General features: G+C 41.6%; 1 protein-coding gene across 1 annotated transcript in view; it reads left to right on the forward strand.

Annotated features, from left to right (window-relative positions):
- The window catches only part of ADGRD1 (adhesion G protein-coupled receptor D1), an 897745-nt gene that overhangs the window by 871878 nt on the left and 3333 nt on the right, over window positions 1-22534 (forward strand). Inside the window, exons 22-24 of the mRNA XM_082270985.1 lie at window positions 8053-8179; window positions 11538-11579; window positions 20899-20991. Coding sequence (XP_082127111.1) covers window positions 8053-8179; window positions 11538-11579; window positions 20899-20991 — 262 coding nt within the window. The remainder of the gene's footprint in view (window positions 1-8052; window positions 8180-11537; window positions 11580-20898; window positions 20992-22534) is intronic.

Genomic DNA, 22534 nt, shown 5'->3' on the forward strand with positions numbered 1-22534 from the left:
CGCTATTGGGACACCGCAGTGGAAGGTACCCGGCCGAAATTATTTTTCACAAAAGGCAATCCCCAACCTGTACTCTATTGTGGAAAAAGAAATCATGTCACGTCTGGCACACAGTGTTGGGGCAAGGGTCCATCTGACCACTGATAGCTGGTCTGCAAAGCACGGTCAGGGCAGGTATATAACGTACACTGCGCATTGGGTAAACCTGCTGGCGGCTGCCAAGCATGGAATGCGTGGCTCTGCTGCAGAGGAGTTGGTGACACCGCCACGACTTGCAGGCAGGCCTGCTGCCACCTCCTCTACTCCTCCTACTCCATCCTCTTTGCTAACCTCCTCGGCTGAGTCCTCTTCTGCTGTTGCGTCTTGCTCCACACCAACTGCACCCCCCCAGCTCCCCAGGGGCTATTCCACATGCCGGATACGACAGTGTCACGCTGTCTTGGGGTTGACTTGCCTGAAAGCAGAGAGTCACACCGGACCAGCACTACTGTCCGCCCTGAATGCACAGGTGGATCAGTGGCTGACCCCGCACCAACTGGAGATCGGCAAAGTGGTGTGTGACAACGGGAGCAATTTGTTGGCGGCATTGAATTTGGGCAAGTTGACACATGTGCCGTGCATGGCACATGTGTTGAATCTGATTGTGCAACGTTTTGTGCAGAAGTACCCAGGCTTACAGGACGTCCTCAAGCAGGCCAGGAAGGTGTGTGGCCATTTCAGGCATTCCTACACGGCCATGGCGCACTTTGCAGATATTCAGCGGCGAAACAACATGCCAGTGAGGCGCTTGATTTGCGACAGCCCGACACGTTGGAATTCAACACTGCTAATGTTCGACCGCCTGCTCCAACAAGAAAAAGCGGTCAACGAGTATTTGTATGACCGGGGTGCTAGGACAGCCTCTGCGGAGCTGGGTATTTTTTTGCCACGCTACTGGACGCTCATGCGCAATGCCTGTAGGCTCATGCGTCCTTTTGAGGAGGTGACAAACCTAGTGAGTCGCACTGAAGGCACCATCAGCGACATCATCCTATATGTTTTTTTCCTGGAGCGTGCCCTGCGAAGAGTGCTGGATCAGGCCGTAGATGAGCGTGAAGAGGAAGAGGAAGAGTTGTGGTCACCATCACCACCACCAGAAACAGCCTTACCATCGATTGCTGGACCTGCGGCAACACTGGAAGAGGAGTGTGAGGAAGAGGAGTCAGAGGAGGAATGTGGCTTTGAGGAGGAGGAACACCAACCACAGCAGGCATCCCAGGGTGCTCGTTGTCACCTATCTGGTACCCGTGGTGTTGTACGTGGCTGGGGGGAAGAACACACCTTCAATGACATCAGTGAGGACGAGGAATTGGACATGAGTAGCTCGGCATCCAACCTTGTCCAAATGGGGTCTTTCATGCTGTCATGCCTGTTGAGAGACCCTCGTATAAAAAGGCTGAAGGAGAACGACCTGTACTGGGTGGCCACGCTACTAGACCCCCGGTATAAGCAGAAAGTCTGTGACATGTTACCCAATTACCGGCAGTCGCAAAGGATGCAGCAGCTACAAAATAAGTTAAAAACTATGCTCTACACAGCGTATAAGGGTGATGTCACAGCACAACGGGAATCCAACAGGGGAAGAGGTGAAAGTAATCCTCCTCCTACCACCACAACCACGCCGGCAAGGACAGGACGCTTTACAGACGTCTTGTTGATGGAGGACATGCGGAGCTTTTTTAGTCCTATGCATCGCCACAGCCCTTCGGGGTCCACCCTCAGAGAACGACTCGACCGACAGGTAGCAGACTACCTTGCCTTAACTGCAGATATCGACACTCTGAGGAGCGATGAACCCCTTGACTACTGGGTGTGCAGGCTTGACCTGTGGCCTGAGCTATCCCAGTTTGCCATTGAACTTCTGGCCTGCCCCGCTTCAAGTGTGCTGTCAGAAAGGACCTTCAGCGCAGCAGGAGGTATTGTCACTGAGAAGAGAAGTCGCCTAGGTCAAAAAAGTCTTGATTACCTCACGTTTATTAAGATGAATGAGGCATGGATCCCGAAGGGACTGACAGTGGGGGATGCATTTGACTAAAAAAGGCCTGGTGATGACTGAGATGCCTTGGCCTAAAAATGGTCCACACGCTGCTGTATATAATCATTCTCTGCATGCCGGATGACTTACGTGACGTCTCCGCCACCAACTACGGTTCAAGCAGCAATGTTTTAGTGCACTTTCTGCCTTAAAACCTCAATTTTTCAGGCCGCTGCTACAGCAGCGGCTGCAACAATACCTACTTTTTCATGCATGTGTACATGCCTAATTTTTCTGGCCTCTGGTGCTACACTGTGGCTGCAAAAAAACAAAAAACAAAAAAAAAGGCACATACATGTGTCAATTCCCCTTCGTGATCGTTACCTTGTCGTGGTGAAGGGGCTTGCGTATCACAATGAAGCGATCACCTCTAGGATTGTGTTGGCACACCCCAGATGATAAGGTCGTTGCTTCATTGTGTACAGACCAAAAGCGATCCGCAGGATAATTTTTCATAAAAAAAAACATTCATTTTCTTTCATTCTTTCTGCGGAGCTGGGTATTTTTTGGCCGCGTTACTGAATGCTCATGAACAATGGCTGTAGGCTCATGCGTCCTTTTGCGGAGATGACAACCCTGGTGGTCAGTCGAACCCAAGGCAACATCATCGACCTCATCCCATATGCGTTTTTTCTGGAGCGTGCCCTGCGAAGAGTACTGGATCAGGCTGTAGATGAGCATGAAGAGGAAGAGTTGTGGTCCTCATCACCACCAGAAGCAGCCTTGTCGTTGTCAATTGCTGGACCTGTGGCAACGCAGAGAGAGGAGTCTGAAGAAGAGAAGTCAGAGGAGGAAGGTGGCTTTGAGGAGGTGGAATACCAGCCACAGCAGGCGTCCCAGGGGGCTTGTTCTCACCTTTCGGGGACCCTTGGTGTTGTATGTGGCTGGGTGGAGGAAGAGACCTTCAATGATGTCAGTGAGGACAAGGAACGGGACATGGCTAGCTTGGTATCCAACCTTGTGCAAATTGGGAGTTTGCGGTTGTGCAAATGGACTGACTGACTGTTAAACGGGGAGTTTGGTCTGTCAGAGTTTGGTCTGTCACTGTGAAGCGGGCAACGGGCGTAACCCTTACACTACTTGACCGATAAAACATCATACCTGATCGTATTCACACACTGGATGTTTTAGTGCTGGTTTACACTGCCGCTACCACTAAAGTAGCGTCGCTTCCAGTGCGACTTTGGCGCGACTTAGCGCGACTTTGGCGCGACCTCATCGCGAGGTGACTTTTTATTTGGCCAATCACAATATCATGTTTTGTTACCGTCACCTAATTTCCTTTTCCTGTTTTTTGTTTTACATATTTCCCCATGTGTGCAGTGTTGTCTGTGTCATAGCTCAACTGATAGGCATGTTTGCCTTGGCATATCATATTTCAGCTTGCCAGAAAGAAAAAAAGACAGCTGGAAAGACACTGCATTAGTTTTCTACTAAAAATCATAAGAAAAATGCTGTTTTTTTTGGGTTGTGGACATACTACAGAGCTGAAACTTGACAGGTACACTTTTTAGACCCCCCAGACACTAAATACAAAAAATGACATGCCTGCCTAAAAAAATGCCCGATAAATGCCTGCAAGAGAAAAAGACAGCCGCAGAGAAGCCGTATTCCTGAAAATATAAGAAAAATGCTGTTTTTTAGGGGTTCTGGACATGCTACAGATCTGAAACTTGACAGGTACACTTTTGTGACCCCCCAGACACTAAATACAAAAAATGACATGCCTGCCTAAAAAAATGCCCGATAAATGCCTGCAAGAGAAAAAGACAGCCGCAGAGAAGCCGTATTCCTGAAAATATAAGAAAAATGCTGTTTTTTAGGGGTTCTGGACATGCTACAGATCTGAAACTTGACAGGTACACTTTTGTGACCCCCCAGACACTAAATACAAAAAATGACATGCCTGCCTAAAAAAATGCCCGATAAATGCCTGCAAGAGAAAAAGACAGCCGCAGAGAAGCCGTATTCCTGAAAATATAAGAAAAATGCTGTTTTTTAGGGGTTCTGGACATGCTACAGAGCTGAAACTTGACAGGTACACTTTTGTGACCCCCCAGACACTAAATACAAAAAATGACATGCCTGCCTAAAAAAATGCCCGATAAATGCCTGCAAGAGAAAAAGACAGCCGCAGAGAAGCCGTATTCCTGAAAATATAAGAAAAATGCTGTTTTTTAGGGGTTCTGGACATGCTACAGATCTGAAACTTGACAGGTACACTTTTGTGACCCCCCAGACACTAAATACAAAAAATGACATGCCTGCCTAAAAAAATGCCCGATAAATGCCTGCAAGAGAAAAAGCCAGCCGCAGAGAAGCCGTATTCCTGAAAATATAAGAAAAATGCTGTTTTTTAGGGGTTCTGGACATGCTACAGAGCTGAAACTTGACAGGTACACTTTTGTGACCCCCCAGACACTAAATACAAAAAATGACATGCCTGCCTAAAAAAATGCCCGATAAATGCCTGCAAGAGAAAAAGCCAGCCGCAGAGAAGCCGTATTCCTGAAAATATAAGAAAAATGCTGTTTTTTAGGGGTTCTGGACATGCTACAGAGCTGAAACTTGACAGGTACACTTTTTAGACCCCCCAGACACTAAATACAAAAAATGACATGCCTGCCTAAAAAAATGCCCGATAAATGCCTGCAAGAGAAAAAGCCAGCCGCAGAGAAGCCGTATTCCTGAAAATATAAGAAAAATGCTGTTTTTTAGGGGTTCTGGACATGCTACAGAGCTGAAACTTGACAGGTACACTTTTGTGACCCCCCAGACACTAAATACAAAAAATGACATGCCTGCCTATAAAAATGCCCGATAAATGCCTGCAAGAGAAAAAGCCAGCCGCAGAGAAGCCGTATTCCTGAAAATATAAGAAAAATGCTGTTTTTTAGGGGTTCTGGACATGCTACAGAGCTGAAACTTGACAGGTACACTTTTGTGACCCCCCAGACACTAAATACAAAAAATGACATGCCTGCCTAAAAAAATGCCCGATAAATGCCTGCAAGAGAAAAAGCCAGCCGCAGAGAAGCCGTATTCCTGAAAATATAAGAAAAATGCTGTTTTTTAGGGGTTCTGGACATGCTACAGAGCTGAAACTTGATAGGTACACTTTTTAGACCCCCCAGACACTAAATACAAAAAATGACATGCCTGCCTAAAAAAATGCCCGATAAATGCCTGCAAGAGAAAAAGCCAGCCGCAGAGAAGCCGTATTCCTGAAAATATAAGAAAAATGCTGTTTTTTAGGGGTTCTGGACATGCTACAGAGCTGAAACTTGACAGGTACACTTTTGTGACCCCCCAGACACTAAATACAAAAAATGACATGCCTGCCTAAAAAAATGCCCGAAAAAAGCCTGCAAGAGAAAAAGCCAGCCGCAGAGAAGCCATATTCCTGAAAATATAAGAAAAATGCTGTTTTTTAGGGGTTCTGGACATGCTACAGAGCTGAAACTTCACAGGTACACTTTTTAGACCCCCCAGATGCTAAATCCAAAGAAATTTTTTATTTTTTTTTTTTTTTAATTTTTCCAATAATTGGCTCTCTATCAAAAAATTATAATTTTTAAGAACTTTTTTTTGCGTGATCCCTCTCCGGCATGCCACAGTCCAGGTGTTAGTCCCCTTGAAACAACTTTTCCATCACTATTGTGGCCAGAAAGAGTCCCTGTGTGTTTTAAAATTCGCCTGCCTATTGAAGTCTATGGCGGTTCGTCCGGTTCGCCGGTTCGCGAACATTTGCCGATGTTCGCGTTCGCCGTTCGCGAACCGCAAATTTTAGGTTCGCGACATCACTAGTGGTCATGCAACACTGTACCCAAACAACATTTTTTCATTTTTTTCACAGAAATAGAGCTTTCTTTTGGTAGCATTTAATGACTATTTGGTTATTTATTTTTTGCTAAAGAAATAAAAAAAGACTGAAAATTTTAAGAAATTTTTTTTATAGTTTGTTATATAATTTTGCAAACAGGTAATGTTTTCTCTTTTACTAATATGCATTGATGAGGCTGCACTGATGGGCACTGATAGACACTGATGAGGTGGCACTAATGGACACTGATAGGTGGCACTGATGGGCACTGATGAGGCTACACTGATGGGCACTGATGAGACGGCACTGGTGGGCACTTAGAGGTGGCACTGATATGCGGGACTGATCGGTGGCACTGATAGGCACTGAGAGGTGGCACTGATGGGTACTGATAGGCACTGGTAGGCAGCACTGATAAGTGACACTGATGATGAGAAACTGATTGTCACTGATTGGCAGCACTGATGGGCACTAATAGGTGGAACTGGTGGGCACTGATTAGCAGCAATGGTGGGCTATGTTGGGACTGATGTCCCTATAACAGAAGCCAGTTACCAGCTTTCTTCTTAGCGTGAAGAGATAAAAGTCGATAACTGGCTTTTGTTTACTTCCGTGATCAGCTGTCATTGGCTGACAGGTGATCTTGTGGTAAAGGGCTGCTGTGATTGGCCTTTTACCCCGTTCTGTAAGGACTCGACGATCACAGAGCTCACCGCCTGTGCACCACAGAGAGAGCATGAGCAACGTGATCACGGGAGGACATCTATTGATGACCTCCCCAACACTGGAAGCCCATGCTGTAGCCGTCTTTCGGCTATAGCACTGTTGGAAAGTAGTTAATGTCAATGGTGATGTCAGTGGCAGCCAGTCACTTCCTCCCAGAGTCAGTTAGGGTCAGATTACCCACTGTACTATCGCAGTCCCGTTATAAGTCATTGACCACCGTCATTAGTAGTATAAAAAAAAATAAAAACAATAAAAATTCCAGTATATATACCAACGTTTGTAAGTACTATAACTTTCACGCAAGCCAATCAATATATACTTACTGGGATTTTTTTAAATCAAAAACATGTAGCATAATACATTTTGGTCAAAATTTATAAAGAGATTTTATTTATTTATTTTTTATTGGATATGATTTATAGCAGAGGAAAAAATATTATTATTATTATTTTATATATTTTATATATTATAATATATTATAATGTTATATATTATAAAAAATATAATTCATATTATTATTTTTTTTCAAAATGTTCAGTCTTTTTTTGTTTATATCTCAAAAAAATGAAAAACCCAGTGGTGATCAAATACAACTGAAAAAAAAAAAAAAAACTCTATTTGTGTGAAAAACAATTATATAAATTTTGTCTGAGTACAGCTTTGTATGATCACACAATCGTCAGTTAAAGTAGCATAGAGCCCAATAGCAAAAAAATGGCCTGGTTATGAAGGGGGTAAAATCTTCCAGAGCTGAAGTGGTTATGCTCATCCCTATTGTTTACCAATGAATATATACCGTATAATACAAGGTAGTAGGAAAGTGGGGATTAGCACAATAATTTTTTCAAAGGTAGTTTAAAGCAACATTTTGCCAGCTAGAATTCCCTTTACTTCAATGACTCAAATTATTCCTGCTCAGCTGTATTTGTTATGATTCTCCATGCAGTTTCTATAGTAGTTATTTAGCAGTGTTTAGTTGGCAAACATGAGCGCTGGAAAAAGTTTAATATTTCAGAACTGATTCCGTTCCTTAAAAAGCTGACTCCAAGGTGATGTACTGTCAGTCCCACATTGATTGTGTCTAGTCATAAATGTCAACAGTGAATGAACACAGTCATTGAGGAAGACACAGCCAGTGGCGTGTTTTAAACAGCACAACAGTTTTGATTTGGTACTAGTGTCAACTTCTTGGTAATGTCAAGATATGCTTTACAGTTTTATTCTGTAACAATCACATTTTGAAGAAGTGCTTTAGACTTGTCTTTATGTCTAGTTTTTGACATATTTGAACCTTATACTGTGAAATTTGATGTTACTCTAGCCCAAAACCAATATCCTTACCTATTCTTAATGTTTGTGAGGTTTGAATTGTAATGGATTGGTAACCTTTAATATACAATTAACCATGTTTTCTTTTTTTGCATTCTAGATTGACAGCCAAAGCAGTTGCTGTGCTTCTCCCGATTCTTGGAAGCTCCTGGATCTTTGGAGTTCTTGCTGTAAATGAACAGTCTATAGTATTCCAGTATATGTTTGCTGTTTTTAATTCTTTACAGGTATGGAGAAATGTAGCACATTAGCTCATAAAGCAATAGAAAGTGTTAGCTGAATCAGGTGTTATTATTTAACCAATTCTGGAATTTCCCCCCTTAACCACTTTAGCCCCGCCTCATGTAGATTTACTGCGGCACTCTGCCGCTTACAGGCAAAGCAACGTAGATCTACGTCGCTCGCCCACAAGACTGTAGGAGGCGAGCGCGTGCCGCCGGTGGCGCGCTCCCACCCCTGCTTGTTTCCTGGGGAGCCAGCGCGTGTGACCGGTGGCTCCGATGGCCACCGGCCACTCGCGATCTCCCGCAGGAGAGGGAGAAAGACAGACGGCTGATGTAAACACAGCCGTCTGTCATTCTCCCTGAAGTAAGCACAGAGGCTATGAGATCCTGCTATATAGGATCACATGTCTCTGTGGTTACTTCACTAGTCACACCCCTTGACAGAATCACGCCCCTAGGGACACACTTAACCCCTTGATCTCCAATAAAGTTAACCCCTTCCCTGCCAGTGTCATTCTTACAGTAACAGTGCATATTTATAGCACTGATTACTGCAGTAATGTCACTGGTACCCCCAAAAGTGTCAAAAATGTCAGTCAGGGGTCCGCCACAATGTCGCAGTCTCACAAAAAAAATCACAGATCGCCGCCATTACTAGTTAAAAAAAAAACAATAAAAATTACATAAATCTTTCCCATAGTTAGTAAACGCAATAACTTTTGTGCAAACCAATCAAAATATGCTTATTGCAATTTTTTGCAATTATTTTTTGCAATTATTGCATTTTTTTTTTTACCAAGAATATGTAGCAGAAAACAAATTGGCCTAAAATGTTAAAAAATTTAGATTTTTACGGAAAAAATGTGAAAAATATTGTTATTTTTTCAAAATTGTCGCTCTTTTATTGTTTATAGCGCAAAAAATAAAAATTGCACAGGTGATCAAATACCACCAAAAGAAATCTCTGTTTGTGGGAAAAAAGGACGTCAATTTGGGTACAGCGTCGCATGACCACGCAATTGTCCGTTAAATTTAGTCATGCAGTGCCGAATCGCAAAATAGGGCCTGGTCATTGAGAAGCCAAATCCTCCAGGGCTAAAGTGGTTAATGATCAGGCCATTTTTGCGATTCGGCACTGCGTTACTTTAACAGACAATTGTGCGGTCGTGCGACGCTGTACCTAAATTAAAATTGATGTCCTTTTTTTTTTTGCGTTATAAACAAAAAAAAGAGCGACAATTCTGAAAAAAAAAACTAACAATATTTTCCACATTCTGCTATATAACATTCCAAAAAAACATTTTAGGTTAATGATCAGGCCATTTTTTGCGATTCGGCACTGCGTTACTTTAACGGACAATTGTGCGGTCGTGCGACGCTGTACCTAAATTAAAATTGATGTCCTTTTTTCCCCACAAATAGAGCATTCTTTTGGTTGTATTTGGTCACCTCTGTACTTTTTTTTTTTTTTTTGCGTTATAAACAAAAAAAAGAGCGACAATTCTGAAAAAAAATAATAATATTTTCCACATTCTGCTATATAACATTCCAAAAAAACATTTTAGGCCAATTAGTTTTTTTGCTACATATTTTTGGTAAAAAAATGTCAATAAGCGTATTTTGATTGGTTTGCGCAACTACTAACTACAGGAAAGATTTATGTTATTTTTATTGTTTTCCTTTTTTTACTGGTAATGGCAGCGATCTGTGATTTTTAGCGGGACTAAGACATTGTGACGGACAGATCGGACCCCTAACTGACATTTTTAACACTTTTGGGGGGGACCGGTGACATTACTACAGTAATCAGTGCTAAAAATATGCACTGTTACTGTAATAATGAAACTGATAGGAAGGGGTTAACACAGTGGGTGATTAAGGGGTTAAATGTAAGCCTAGGGGAGTGTTTCTAACTGTATGGGGGTTGGGCTTTTGAAATGATCACAGAGACCTGTGATCCTATATAGAAGGATTACAGGTGCACTGTGATTATTCCAGAGAGAAGAACGGTCAGCTGTGTTTACAACAGCTGACCATCCTTCTCTCTCAGCGGGGAACAATCAGGGGTGCCCGGCGGCAATCGGAGCCGCTGGCTCCATACATCAGAGTCCCCGCTTCCCCGCTGCAGGTGCGCGACCTACATACAGCTACATCGGTTCGCGCAGGAGAGGCTGCCTGCCACAGTAAATGAAGTGAAAAGGTTAAATACTTTAAGGTTTAAGGGATACGTTCAGACTTTTTCGTAGTCTCTATAATAGATCAACAAGATTAGTGTCGCAATACAACATTTCTTTGCTAACTAATTAATGCTTGGGATTTAAGCGCAACAGCATTAGACATATGGCATAGCGTTGAGAATAACTTTGTGCAGAGAAAACCTTCTTCCTCCTAAAATGTGGAAAATTAGAGTAGAAGTAGTAGAATTACACTATATTGTCAAAAGTATTGGGTTGCCTGCCTTTACATGCACATGAACTTTAATGGCATCCCAGTCTTAGTCTGTAGGGTTCAGTATTGAGCTGGACCACCTTTTCTAGCTATAACAGCTTCAACTCTTCTGTGAAGGCTGTCCACAAGGTTTAGGAGTTTGTCTATGGGAATGTTTGACCATTCTTCCAGAAGCGCATTTATGAGGTTAGGCACTGATGTTTGACATGAAGGCCTGGCTCGTATGTGCCCTAATTCATCCCAAAGGTGTTCTATCGGGTTAAGGGTAGGACCCTGTGCAGGCCAGTCACGTTCCTGCACCCCAAAACTCACTCATCCATGTCTTTGTGGACCTTGCTTTTTGCACTGGTCCAAATCATTTGGTGGAGGGGGTATTATAGAGTGGGGTTGATTTTCAGGGTTTGGGTTTAGCCCATAGTTTCAGTGAAGGGAACTCTTAAGGTGCCAAGACATTTTGGACAATTTCATGCTCCTAACTTTGTGGGAACAGTTTAGGGCCGGCCCATTCCTGTTCCAATATGACTGCGCACCAGTGCACAAAGCAAGGTCCATAAAGACATGGATGAGCCAGCGGAGACTGCGAGCCAGGGCTTCTTGTCCAACATCAGTGCCTGACCTCACAAATGCAGTTCTGAAAGAATGGTCAAACATTCCCATAGACACACTCCTTAATCTCGTGTACAGCCTTCTTAGAAGAGTTGAAGCTGTGATGGCTGCAAAGGGTGGGCCAACTCAATATTGAACCCTAGGGACTAAGACTGGGATGCCATTAAAGTTTATGTGCGTGTAAAGGCAGGCGTCTTAATACTTTTGACAAAATAGTAATTTATTTTAACAGCTTAGACAATGTAATACAGTTTTGTAATTATCAGTAGAAAAAAATGAGCTAATGACTGCTGTTCTTTTCTTTTAGGGATTTTTCATATTTCTATTCCACTGCCTTCTTAATTCTGAGGTAAGTTCCCCATAAAACAAGTTATGAAACAACCAACATTGTTATTATATTTAAAACTGAACTCTATATGTTATTTGACCAACCAACAACCCCCCTCCCCTTCTTGCTTTCTCACTAAGCAAGACAATAAACTTGAAAAATCAAGTGCAGTTACAAATATCAAGTGCAGTTACCATGTAATGCACAAGCCCCATGAAGTAAAGAAAACATTTCCTTTAGAAAGATGCATAAAGAGAAAAACACACATGCAACAAACAGAGCTAAAGTATTGTAGCAAAAGGAAGCCTTCTTGAATAGCAGAACATAGACCTCTGAAACTTCCCTTCAATTGAGGTTATGCTTTAGGCATGCCTTCTTCTTCTGAGTAAGGAAATGTATTTATTTATTTCAGGTACATATATAGTACCGTCAATTTACACACTGCTTCACATATACTGTATATTCACATCAGTCCCTGTCCTCAAGGAGCTTACAAGCTGAGGTCCATAACTCATATTTAGGGATGATCTTCGAATGACGAACAAATGGGCTTCTTTGCAGAAACTTTGTGTTCCTGCATTATCATGGACTCTGACCTCCAATAAATCACCTGCTGGCCAGGGGATTCAAACCCACAAGCCCATGCAAGCCTGGTATTCAACCACCTACACCACTGTTAAGCCTGCTTAAGCTGCAAACACTCTCCCTAACTTTTATCTCATCCACTGTGTGTAGGGTGAGATAGGAGTTAGTTAGGCAGGGAAAGTGTGTTTAACCTAAGCATGCTTGACGGTGGCGTAGCTGGTAGAATACCAGGCCTGCTATTGTGAGGTTGTGGATTCAAATCCCCTGGCCAGTGGGTGATTCATAAGTGTAATTCTATAGTTAATAATACATTGCAGGGAGAGAGATTTTTGCTTTATACAGCTTGTCGAGATCAGATGGTGCAGTGTATATATATATATATATATATATATATATATATATATATATATATATATACACACTTCAGTTTATATCAGTTTATGTCAGTATCTCTGAAAAAATTGGCGTGGGGTCCCCCCAGTCCATACCAGGCCCCTCGGGTCTTGTATAGATTTTAAGGGGAACCCTGTGCCAAAATAAAAAAAATGGCGTGGGGTTCCCCCCTAAAATCCAGACCCTTATCCAAGCACACAGCCTGGCTGGCCAGGATAGGGGTGGGGGCGAGCAAGCGCCCCCACCCTCCTGAACCATACTAGGCCACATTCCCTCAACCTGGGGGGGTGGGTGCTTTGCCCCCCCACCCCAAAGCACCTTGCCCCCAGGTTGATGGGGACATGGGTCTCTTCCCGACAACCGTGGGCTGTGGATGTGGGGGTCTTCGGGGGGAGGTTTAAACAAGGGGACCCCCAGATCCCAGCCCTCCCCTATGTGAATGGATATCGGGTATATCGTACCTCTACCTATTCACCAAAAAAGAGTACAAAAACAATAAAGACAAAAGCCAGTTTTGGAAAAGTCTTTTATTAAAAAATAAAAGTGTCCACCGATGATCAGTCGCCCGTCTGCCCGGAAAAATAGAAAAAAAAAAGAAGCTCCTGCTTCTACGGACACTTCCAGCATGCTGAGCTGTTTTGATTGTGACAGCTCTTTTATAGGGACCTGACGTCACAAGCCGCCATGTAATTTATTCACTGCACCTGAGCAGTGCATTGTGGGGCGGCTTGTGACGTCAGATCCCTATAAAAGAGCTGTCAAACTCAAAGCAGCTCAGAGCGTGGGAAGCATCCGTAGAAGCAGGAGCTTCTTTTTTTTATATTTTTCGGAGGGACAGGCGACTGATCATCGGGGGACACTATATTTTTTTTATTTTTTAATAAAAGGCTTTTCCAAAACTGGCTTTTGTCTTTATTTTTTTACACTTTTTTGGTGAGTGGGTAGGGGTACGATGTACCCGATATCCATTCACATGGGGGGGCCGGGATCTGGGGGTCCCCTTGTTAAAGGGGGCTTCCAGATTTCGATAAGCCTCCCCCCTGCAGACCTCCACAACCACAGCCCACAGTTGTTGGGAAGAGACCCCTGTCCCCATCAACATGGGGCAAGATGCTTTGGGGTGGAGGTGCATGTGGCCTGGTATGGTTCAGGAGGGGGGGGCGCTCGCTTGCCCCCACCCCCATCCTGGCCAGCCAGGTTGTGTGCCTGCTTTTTTTTTCATTTTTTTTATCTGTATTGCCAGGAGCCGACAATACATTACAGCCGCGATCAAGTTTAAATGCCTTTTTTTCCTTTAGAAATGTCAGTATTGCTGCAGAAGGCTAGAAACATTGCACAAATGCACATTAAGGAGGCCCTCCAGGCATGATATTCAAAGGAATTTTTCATTTTTATTGTTTCACTTTAAGCTTTATTAAAATCACCGCTCCTGTAAAAGTGATCGTTTAAAAAAATGTTTGCATTGATAATGTCCCCCAGGGCAGTACCCAGGTCCCCATACACTTTTTTGGGCCAATAATGTGCATTTAAGCCTTTAAAATTAAGACTTTTGATTTTTCATGTTCGTGTCTCATAGACTTTAATGGAGTTCGCAAGAACATTTCCCCTGTTCGATATATTCACCGAACAGGGGGGTGTTCGGCTCATCACTACTCATATTCATACATACAGGAAACTCACACGGGCACAGGGAGAACATACAAACTCCAGGCAGGTAGAAACGTGGTTAGGATTCGAATCAGCAACCCTAGTGCTGCTAGGCAGAAGCACTAACCACTACACTGTTATTTTGTAACAATTGCGTTTTGATGGAGTGCTTTAGACTTGTCTCTATGTCTATTAATCTTTAATTCTATTAAATTCATAATTTATTTGTTTTACTTCAACAAACCAAGTTTATTGGTAAAAGGTGCATATAAAACTTAAAAAGCATGATGCACGAGCCATGTAAGCTCTGGAAGTATGCAGACATTACAAAAAAAACTAGGTACTGTGGTCTTGTGTGAGGTCATAAATGTGGAATCAAGCATTGCATGTGTCAGATAGCTCTAACCATCTATCCCAAACCCTGTACTTAGTTGGATAGCCCTATGGAGATAAACCAATTTCTTGTACGGCAGTGTGGCATTTATTTCAAAGATCCAAGCCTGAATGGTGGGGGAGCCGCCTGCTTCCAGTGGCGTGCCACAAGTTTCATGCAGAAAGTTAGTAAGAAACGTATCTACGTCAAGGTCAGAAAGCAGTCCTAGCATACATGGCCTAGGATCTAGTTGAAGAGGGGAGCCCATGTTGTCATGAAGGAACTTGATTATTTGTCCCCAGTAAGCATGAATTTCAGGACAACTCTATATTAGATGGAAAAAAGTAGTGGGTTTAGTAGAGCATCTGGGGCACAACGGGCTCTGATTTGAATGATTTTTAAATACTCTTATTGGAGTTAAATAGGCTTTGTGTATAATGTAGAGTTGCATCAAACGGTCAGAGAGTTTGGGTGATACTAGTTTTGTGCCTTCCGGCATCTCATCCCAATTTGTTTCCTCTAGGGGCCCCATATCTCTCATCCAGCGAGATTTAGCCCTGTTGGCTACCTGATTAGAGGAGTGGGAGCACAGAGCATTATACAGTAATGATATTTGTTTTGAGGGTTCTGAGCTGGTGATGATATCTATCAGGGATAGAGTGCGCATGGTGGGGATGGTCTCTGGGAATTGTGCCTGAAAGGCGTGGCATAATAGCAGGAAACAAAATAACATAAAAATAATGTGGGGTGAGAAGGAGCAGAGAACGGTGCAAGAATCAGGAGGGGAATGCCATCTATGTAACATGTAGGAGGACTCCAGGGGCTTGGGTGCCAACGAGGCCGGTATATCCTCTGAAAGGGCTATGGCTTCATTTCCAGAGAAAATGTGATTAGTCCTAGCATTTTCCTCTGCTACTTTAGAGTGAAATGTCCGTAAGAGACCTGAAGTAAGCCCGAGTCTCTGGGGTGAAGTGGGACTCTCCTTCACCTGAAGTGGGAGGTGGGAGTTATATATATATATATATATATATATATATATATATCTAGCAAGCTGGAGTGAAGGACGTCACTGATTTGTAAAAACACAAGTAAACAATCTGAACATAATACCAGAGTAGACCAGCCATGGAGCTCATTTATAATTCAGAAAAAGGGTTTAAAAGAGTCTCACAAAGCAATGGGCATTGGATAGGAACATGACAAGAAAGCGGAATCATCCATTTGGAAAACCATGTACCCACAATTTCTTAACTGTGGGGTCAATCTCACAGTTCCATCATTGGGATCTTGATCTTTGTTTTCTGTTTGCGCTGCAGGAATGGGGAGGCTCAGCAGTGTGGCAAACAGTCTGGGACCTCCACTGGTTCAGTGTCAAAAATAGTGAATAGATCTGGTAGTTGGTGGGAGAAGTGCAGTAAAAACATAGGGCTCTCCTTGATCTTCAAATGGAACAGGTGACTGGCCTCAGCTGTGGGAGTCTGCCCCAGTTGTCTGAATGCACTACAGTAGAGGTTTCAATTGCTGTCACATTTAGAGGGTATGCCTTTAGAGGTCTGGCAAGAAGGTACTTGAAGCCCCAAAGTCCATTAACTTTCGAAGCTTTCTGCAAGATTCCTTATTTTAATCTGAAATAATGGATGCGGCATAGAACATCTCTGGGGACATTCAAGGGCACCTCCCTAACCCCAGCCACTCAGTGCAAATGATCTATCTCAATTTCAGTGGATGGGTCTCTGTCCAGAAGAGTGTTAAAAGGGACAATATTTCTGGATCTGCTGTCACTTTAGGGATGTTTCTGATCCTGATATTTTAGTGACTGCAATTTTCCCTGCTGTCTACCACCAGTTGGATGAGGGGCTATAGATGAAGCTGGCTAGAGGCTTCCAGAGAGGCCAGGCGAGATTCTACCTGTGAGCCAGACCTGATACCTGAGAGTCTATCTGTGTTACTGATTGGTTAACCTGGTATATTTCCCTTTTTAGGGCTTCTTCAATGCATGCAGCCAGGACATTGAGATATGCCCTGAAACTTGTAAAGAGCTCCCAGATTTCCCTGAACAAATCCTCAGCTCATGGCTTCAAAAGCCAGGGACTGGATGCTGCTGATAGTATCTGTGTAGAGGTCAGCTCTAACAGTGCAATTGAGCTGTGAGCGGGCTGTGAGGGGGGAGAAGCGAATGCCTCTGTGATGTTCTGCTGCTCCTGCAGCTCTGCATCTGGTATGGCCTGGCTGAGGACTCGAGATGGAACAATATTGGGAACAGAGGCCGATCTGAAATCCAGAGTAAGCAGAGGGAAGGAACGCAAAAGATCCTCAAGGAATTGTTCCTGAGGGGCTTTGTTTGTTTTCCTGCCCTTGGGCGTGAGGCCTTTTTGGGGGATTGATGGTGCAGTCATCTTCTGAATTCGAGCACACAGGGAACATAGCTCTCAGAAGTTGCATCCTCACCATGTTTTGGCCATGCCCCATTTACCTAGAAATTGATTGTTGAGTATACAGTATTTATTGTTCTTTTTAAATACCGATAAATATGTTGTAAAAGCAGAGGCATATGTTGTTGCCCATTTCCTATTGAAATATGGGGCTAACAGTCATATAAGTTTGAATCAATTTAACAGGGGGCTCTTTCTTCTTATGGATTCCTCATATGTCTTGTGTGTTGGATGAGAATTTCTGGGGAAATAGCACATTGTGTATCAAAAACATACAAAATAGTAGAAAATATGGATCTGTAGATCCTAATCTAGCCAAGGATCACATGGATGAATGAATTTGTCGGTGAATTGAATTTCTAAATGTTCACTCATATCTACAGGAAACTAACAATGCCCTTGCAATGCCTATGTAATGAAATGAATAGACATGCAAAGTATTTCATATTTTCAGTGTCACATTAATTTATAAAATCTTCATTACTCTTGAAACTAGGCTGTCATAAATAGCAGTGAGATTTATATCTCCATTTTATGGTGCTAGGACATTTTCACACCTAAATCATTGTGTGCAGAGCAGCCAGATAGGTTGAATAACTTAAATGTAGCCCCTAGCTACCTAGGAAATTGTTTGGATATCATTAACTTTTGCAAATGTAGAAATATCATTGCTTTTTACCTATACTGTTTTACCAATTCTTCATCTAGCTCTCCGATCTTTGATGCAGACATATGGCATTTACATTAATACTCAATTTTTTACAATGTTAGCATAAAGAATCAGATGAGATAACTTTGGAGATTATATGTGCAGTTCTAGATTTATGTGGATGTCAGTCTTTTACCTTTCCTAAAGGAAATGTATGTGATGTGGATTGGTAAAGCTGTTCACTAGAGTACAAGCTAGGGCAAAGAGCATTAATTGTGTGTATATATCATTAGCCTAGGTCTTCCTATCCTTTTCAACCAGTTGGTCAATCTGTCCATTACGAATAAGCATAGTACCACAGACATTGGTGACCATACAACACAGTGAATTTTAGTGCCCATTAGTACATTGGGACATAATGCTGCGCCTCACGCACCATCCCTCCCAGACACTGCTGTTCAGAGTGAAAGGATTTAAACTTTCTTTATGTGCATTTTTCTTTATTTGTTTTTGTTTTTTCTTTATTCAAGACATTTAGGCTCCATGTACACGGGACGTTGTTAAAAGTCCCTTTGAATGCTGGAATTTTTAGGACGTTTGAAACGTCCGTTCAGTCGCGTTTGTACCCGCGTTTAGCGGGCGTTTAGCAGCGTTTGCGGGCGTTTGCGTTTAGAAGCGTTCCTAGAGGTCAAAAAAATTATTCCCCTTTAAAATGGAAAAACGCGAACGCTAAACGCGGGTCATCGCGTTCAGACGCGTTTGGACGCGTTTAGACGCGTTCGGACGCGTTTGTGCGCTTGAAACACCGGGAAACACACGTTCAAACGCAAATAATTGCGTTCTAAAAACAGTCCCTGAACGCAACTGCCTGCAAATGACTGTAAACGACCCTGTGTACATGGACAGATAAGATAACATGTAGATGGGTTCAGGGGCTTCTGAAAAAAACGCCCAACTGCTCCTAAACGGCCATTTCCAGCGTCCCGTGTACATGGAGCCTTAGTATCATTCTTCAATAAAAAAAAAACATACAAATTCAATACAGATGTATTCCCCTCCATCATCATACAATAAAAAATAGTCCAATATTGTACATGAAAACAAAATGTAGCCACTTAAAACACACACAATAAATAAAATACACACTTCCTTTCAGTCTTTAATTCTAAGTCCTCTTAATACCCCCTCACCAAATTAAAAAGCTGCACAGCCTGGGGGAGAAAAACTTTTTTGAAGCCTAGTGGTGTGGAAGGCCATACTCCTAAACTGCCTGCCAGAAGGTAGGAGTTTAAACATGATAATATCACTCTCGCCAATGTGCTTAGGAGGGGACAGTGCTCTTTGCATTGACGGTTCACTCAGTGTACCCTGAGTGCAGATCCACACTGCCCATTCACTGGTGATGTCATTGTCTGCAGCATCTGTGAAGGGCACATGCTTAGGAGATATTCACCATATCTAGAGTTAAGCCCTATTGTAAGCTTATGTAAAGGGGGGAAGATGGGGAGAGATTCTGTTCTGACACCATAAAAGACAACAATAGTGATTATGTGCCAAGGCACTATCCCTCAGACAATAAAGTAGAAAGGAGGGAGATCCCACCCCCTTTCTCTCCTTTGGGAGGAAAAGGGATGTAAACAATAAGAGGGATTTGGAGGTGCCAGGCAAACATTCGCACGTAAGCAATAATTAAAAACAATACATTTTATTAATATGTCATCAATAAAAACCATTAGCATTTTATAATGCAATAACAATACATTATTTCACATGGTGTGCCTCACTAGGCATAGAGTAGTGGTTGAATCAAATGTGGGTAATTCAAGACCTACGCATTTCTCCCAAAGCTAGGGGCTTCTTCAGGATCCAAGACAATTGAATTAACACCACTAAGGATGTAAAGATATAATTTAGAAAAACATCATACAAATAAACACATGAATACCAATATCCGTATGTACAAGTTGTAATTAAATATACATCACATTATAGAAAGAGGTAGTAAAAAATACTATTGTATTACTATCACTATTGAAAGCTTACCGGTAGGTACAAGTTCTAACTAAAAGAGAGTTTACTACTGATTTAAGAATGAGGGCAGTGTGACTGCAAATGAAATGTATGCCTAGTGATCAATCTGCAAATACTATATTTCATACAGTAACAAAAATTTGGCAGAGCAGACATAAAAACATGTAAAATACATATTTAAAAACTACTTTACCAGGTTCAGGACTGCAGTGTACAATGTTTCTCAGCGCAATCATCCATGCTGGCAAATCATTAATCTATGTGTCTCTTCACAGCTTGGAGCACACAGCTGTGCATGGTGTTAGCTGAGACTGTGCTGTCATTGACCCCTCTCTGTCTCTTTTAATGCATGTGGTTCCTAATCATGTGATCACTATGTCAACTTTGACATGATGATCACATAAGCAATGTTAGTAAACAAACCTTACAGGCAGCAGCTGTCAGTGTATCTTTCTTTGTGTACTCGCTGTTCACAAAGAAATATATATATATTTTTTTTTATAAAGAGGACAGTACAGTGTGTAAAAAAATATAAAAAAATAATATTTTAAAAGATAGAAAAAAAATTACATTGTTTTCAACTTTTTAGTTTGTAATATTACATTTAAGAATTATATATTTTTTTAAACTTTGTACCAAATAAAAGTTTTAAATGTCCTTAACACCTTGAGTTCCTAAGCCTATACCCCACTCTTCCAACCTATTTTTTTATCTTGAAGTCTTTGTTCTGTACCCTATACCTTTTTTAACATTTGAAGTCTACCATAATGTAATTTACTTTACAAATTTTTCTAATTTGCTTGAAAAAAATAAAAACATGTTTGCATAAATTGTTAGTATGACCTTAAAGAAGTCCAGGTACAATGAACACAGGCTTACTGAAACCTTAGGCATATAAGTCACCCACACAGCAATGTCCTTTGGTCAAAAAATGGGTCAAGGAAAATGCAACAATAATAACTGAAACCATGTTTTTTCTGAAAATACATTATACGTTTCTTAAATTAGACATTGTCTGCAATTAGAGATTTATTCACCTGTGATTAGCTAAAGGTTTTAACAGCCTTGGTAAAATAAATGTGATCAGCTTTGGTGTAAGCAGTTATTTTTATTTTTTGAATCCTCAAGTATGATAACAGCAGTAAGTAGAATGTTATTTGCACAGGGTTAATTGTACAAAACAGTACTGATATATGAGTACCATTGTTTTTTGTGCTATTTCTTTTCAAGGTGAGAGCTGCTTTCAAACACAAAACAAAGGTGTGGTCGCTCACCAGTAGCTCAATTCGCAACATCAATGTGAAGCCTTTCAACTCTGATGTAGTAAGTACAGTTATTAGATTTTGTAGGGCACAGCGGTAACTGTCATGTGGGTCATTCATTCTTTTACTACTGTACCTGTATAAAAGCAATTACAAAGTGAAGTGATTGCATAATAACACACAGTGCGGAAAATTCTACTCCAAATGAATTGAAAGTGATGTTTACAAGAATATCAAATAAAGCTGTTTTTTTGTGAAAATCTTATCCTTCCCAAGCATGTCCAGTGAAATTAGGATGCTTGAAACTTTCTAAAAAAAAAAAAAAAAAAAAAAAAGAAAGAAAAAGAAAATCATACAAGATGAACGTGATACAAATTGAAAACAACCCAATTCAATTAACAACAGCACGGCAATTGAAATATTTAGGATGATCTCTATCATGCTGGCAGACAAAAATATGCAGAAATTTGCTATGACTAACACAGATCAGCATGTTATCTATTAAAAATTATTATGGGGTTGATTTACTACAGGCAAAATTGCTATTTGCTTTATAAGGGAAGTTGGACTGCGCAAAGGAAGATTTCCCCAGAGCTTTGAGAATGTGGTGAAATTTCACTGTGCAAAGAATGCCCAATCACGTGCAAGGAAAACTAAAAGTAGTAGTTTGAACATAATCGAATGATGGAAGTCAGAAGAGCTTCACCTCATTGCAGGCAGTCCCCGAGTTACAAACATCTGACTTACATATGACTCTTACTTAGAAATGAAGGGAGAAAAGAGGAAGGGGGGGTGAAATCAACTCCGAGGAAGGGAAATTAACTCTAAGAGTTAACTGTAAGAGTTACCATTGGAATATGTGTTTCCACTGAAGCTTTATCACCAATACTTGCTTCCACAACAACCCAACATTTTCAAAATCCAATTGTCACAGGGACAGAAAGTGTAGTAAAAACTTCTGAACAGGGGCACAGACAGCAAAACAAAGGTTACAGGGGTATGGTATGTAGAAGAAAAACGGGGCTTTTCCGGTGCTTGGCAACCCCACTCAGTATAAAGAAAAATTCATAAATCTGTAAAATTCATTCTTTAATAATATCAGAAAAAAGATTAAAATTTACTACAAAAACACATATAATTCATGTATCAATTAATAAATTATAATACAATATATAGAAAAAAATATATAGAAAAAAATCACCCCCCTCGATAAAAGAGGCTCAGTCACTCCCACAGATTCACTGCATACACTGTGTACCTATGTATATGTCAGAGGGCCAAGCTGTCCTTGACGTGTTTTACCTGTATGGCTTCCTCAGGGGTATCAGATGAAGAGGGTTCACACAAAAGGGTGACTATAAAAAGAAAAAGAACAAAACACACTAATACAAAATTATATTAAAATTGTTTTAACACAGTCAAAATACTATTAATCCACATCCTAACAGTAATCATTTCCTATCTATATCTATCAAGACATTTACTTACAAAAAACAGATTTGTGGTTTCAGAGGGGATATCGGATACTTGTCTTGTCCTAGGCTTGATGGTCTACCAGAATGACCATAAATACAGGTCATATACGACAAAGGGGTGGCACCACA

This window comes from Pelophylax lessonae, assembly GCF_965119305.1.
Source record: "Pelophylax lessonae genome assembly, chromosome: 1".
Classification (NCBI taxonomy): Eukaryota; Metazoa; Chordata; class Amphibia; order Anura; family Ranidae; genus Pelophylax; species Pelophylax lessonae.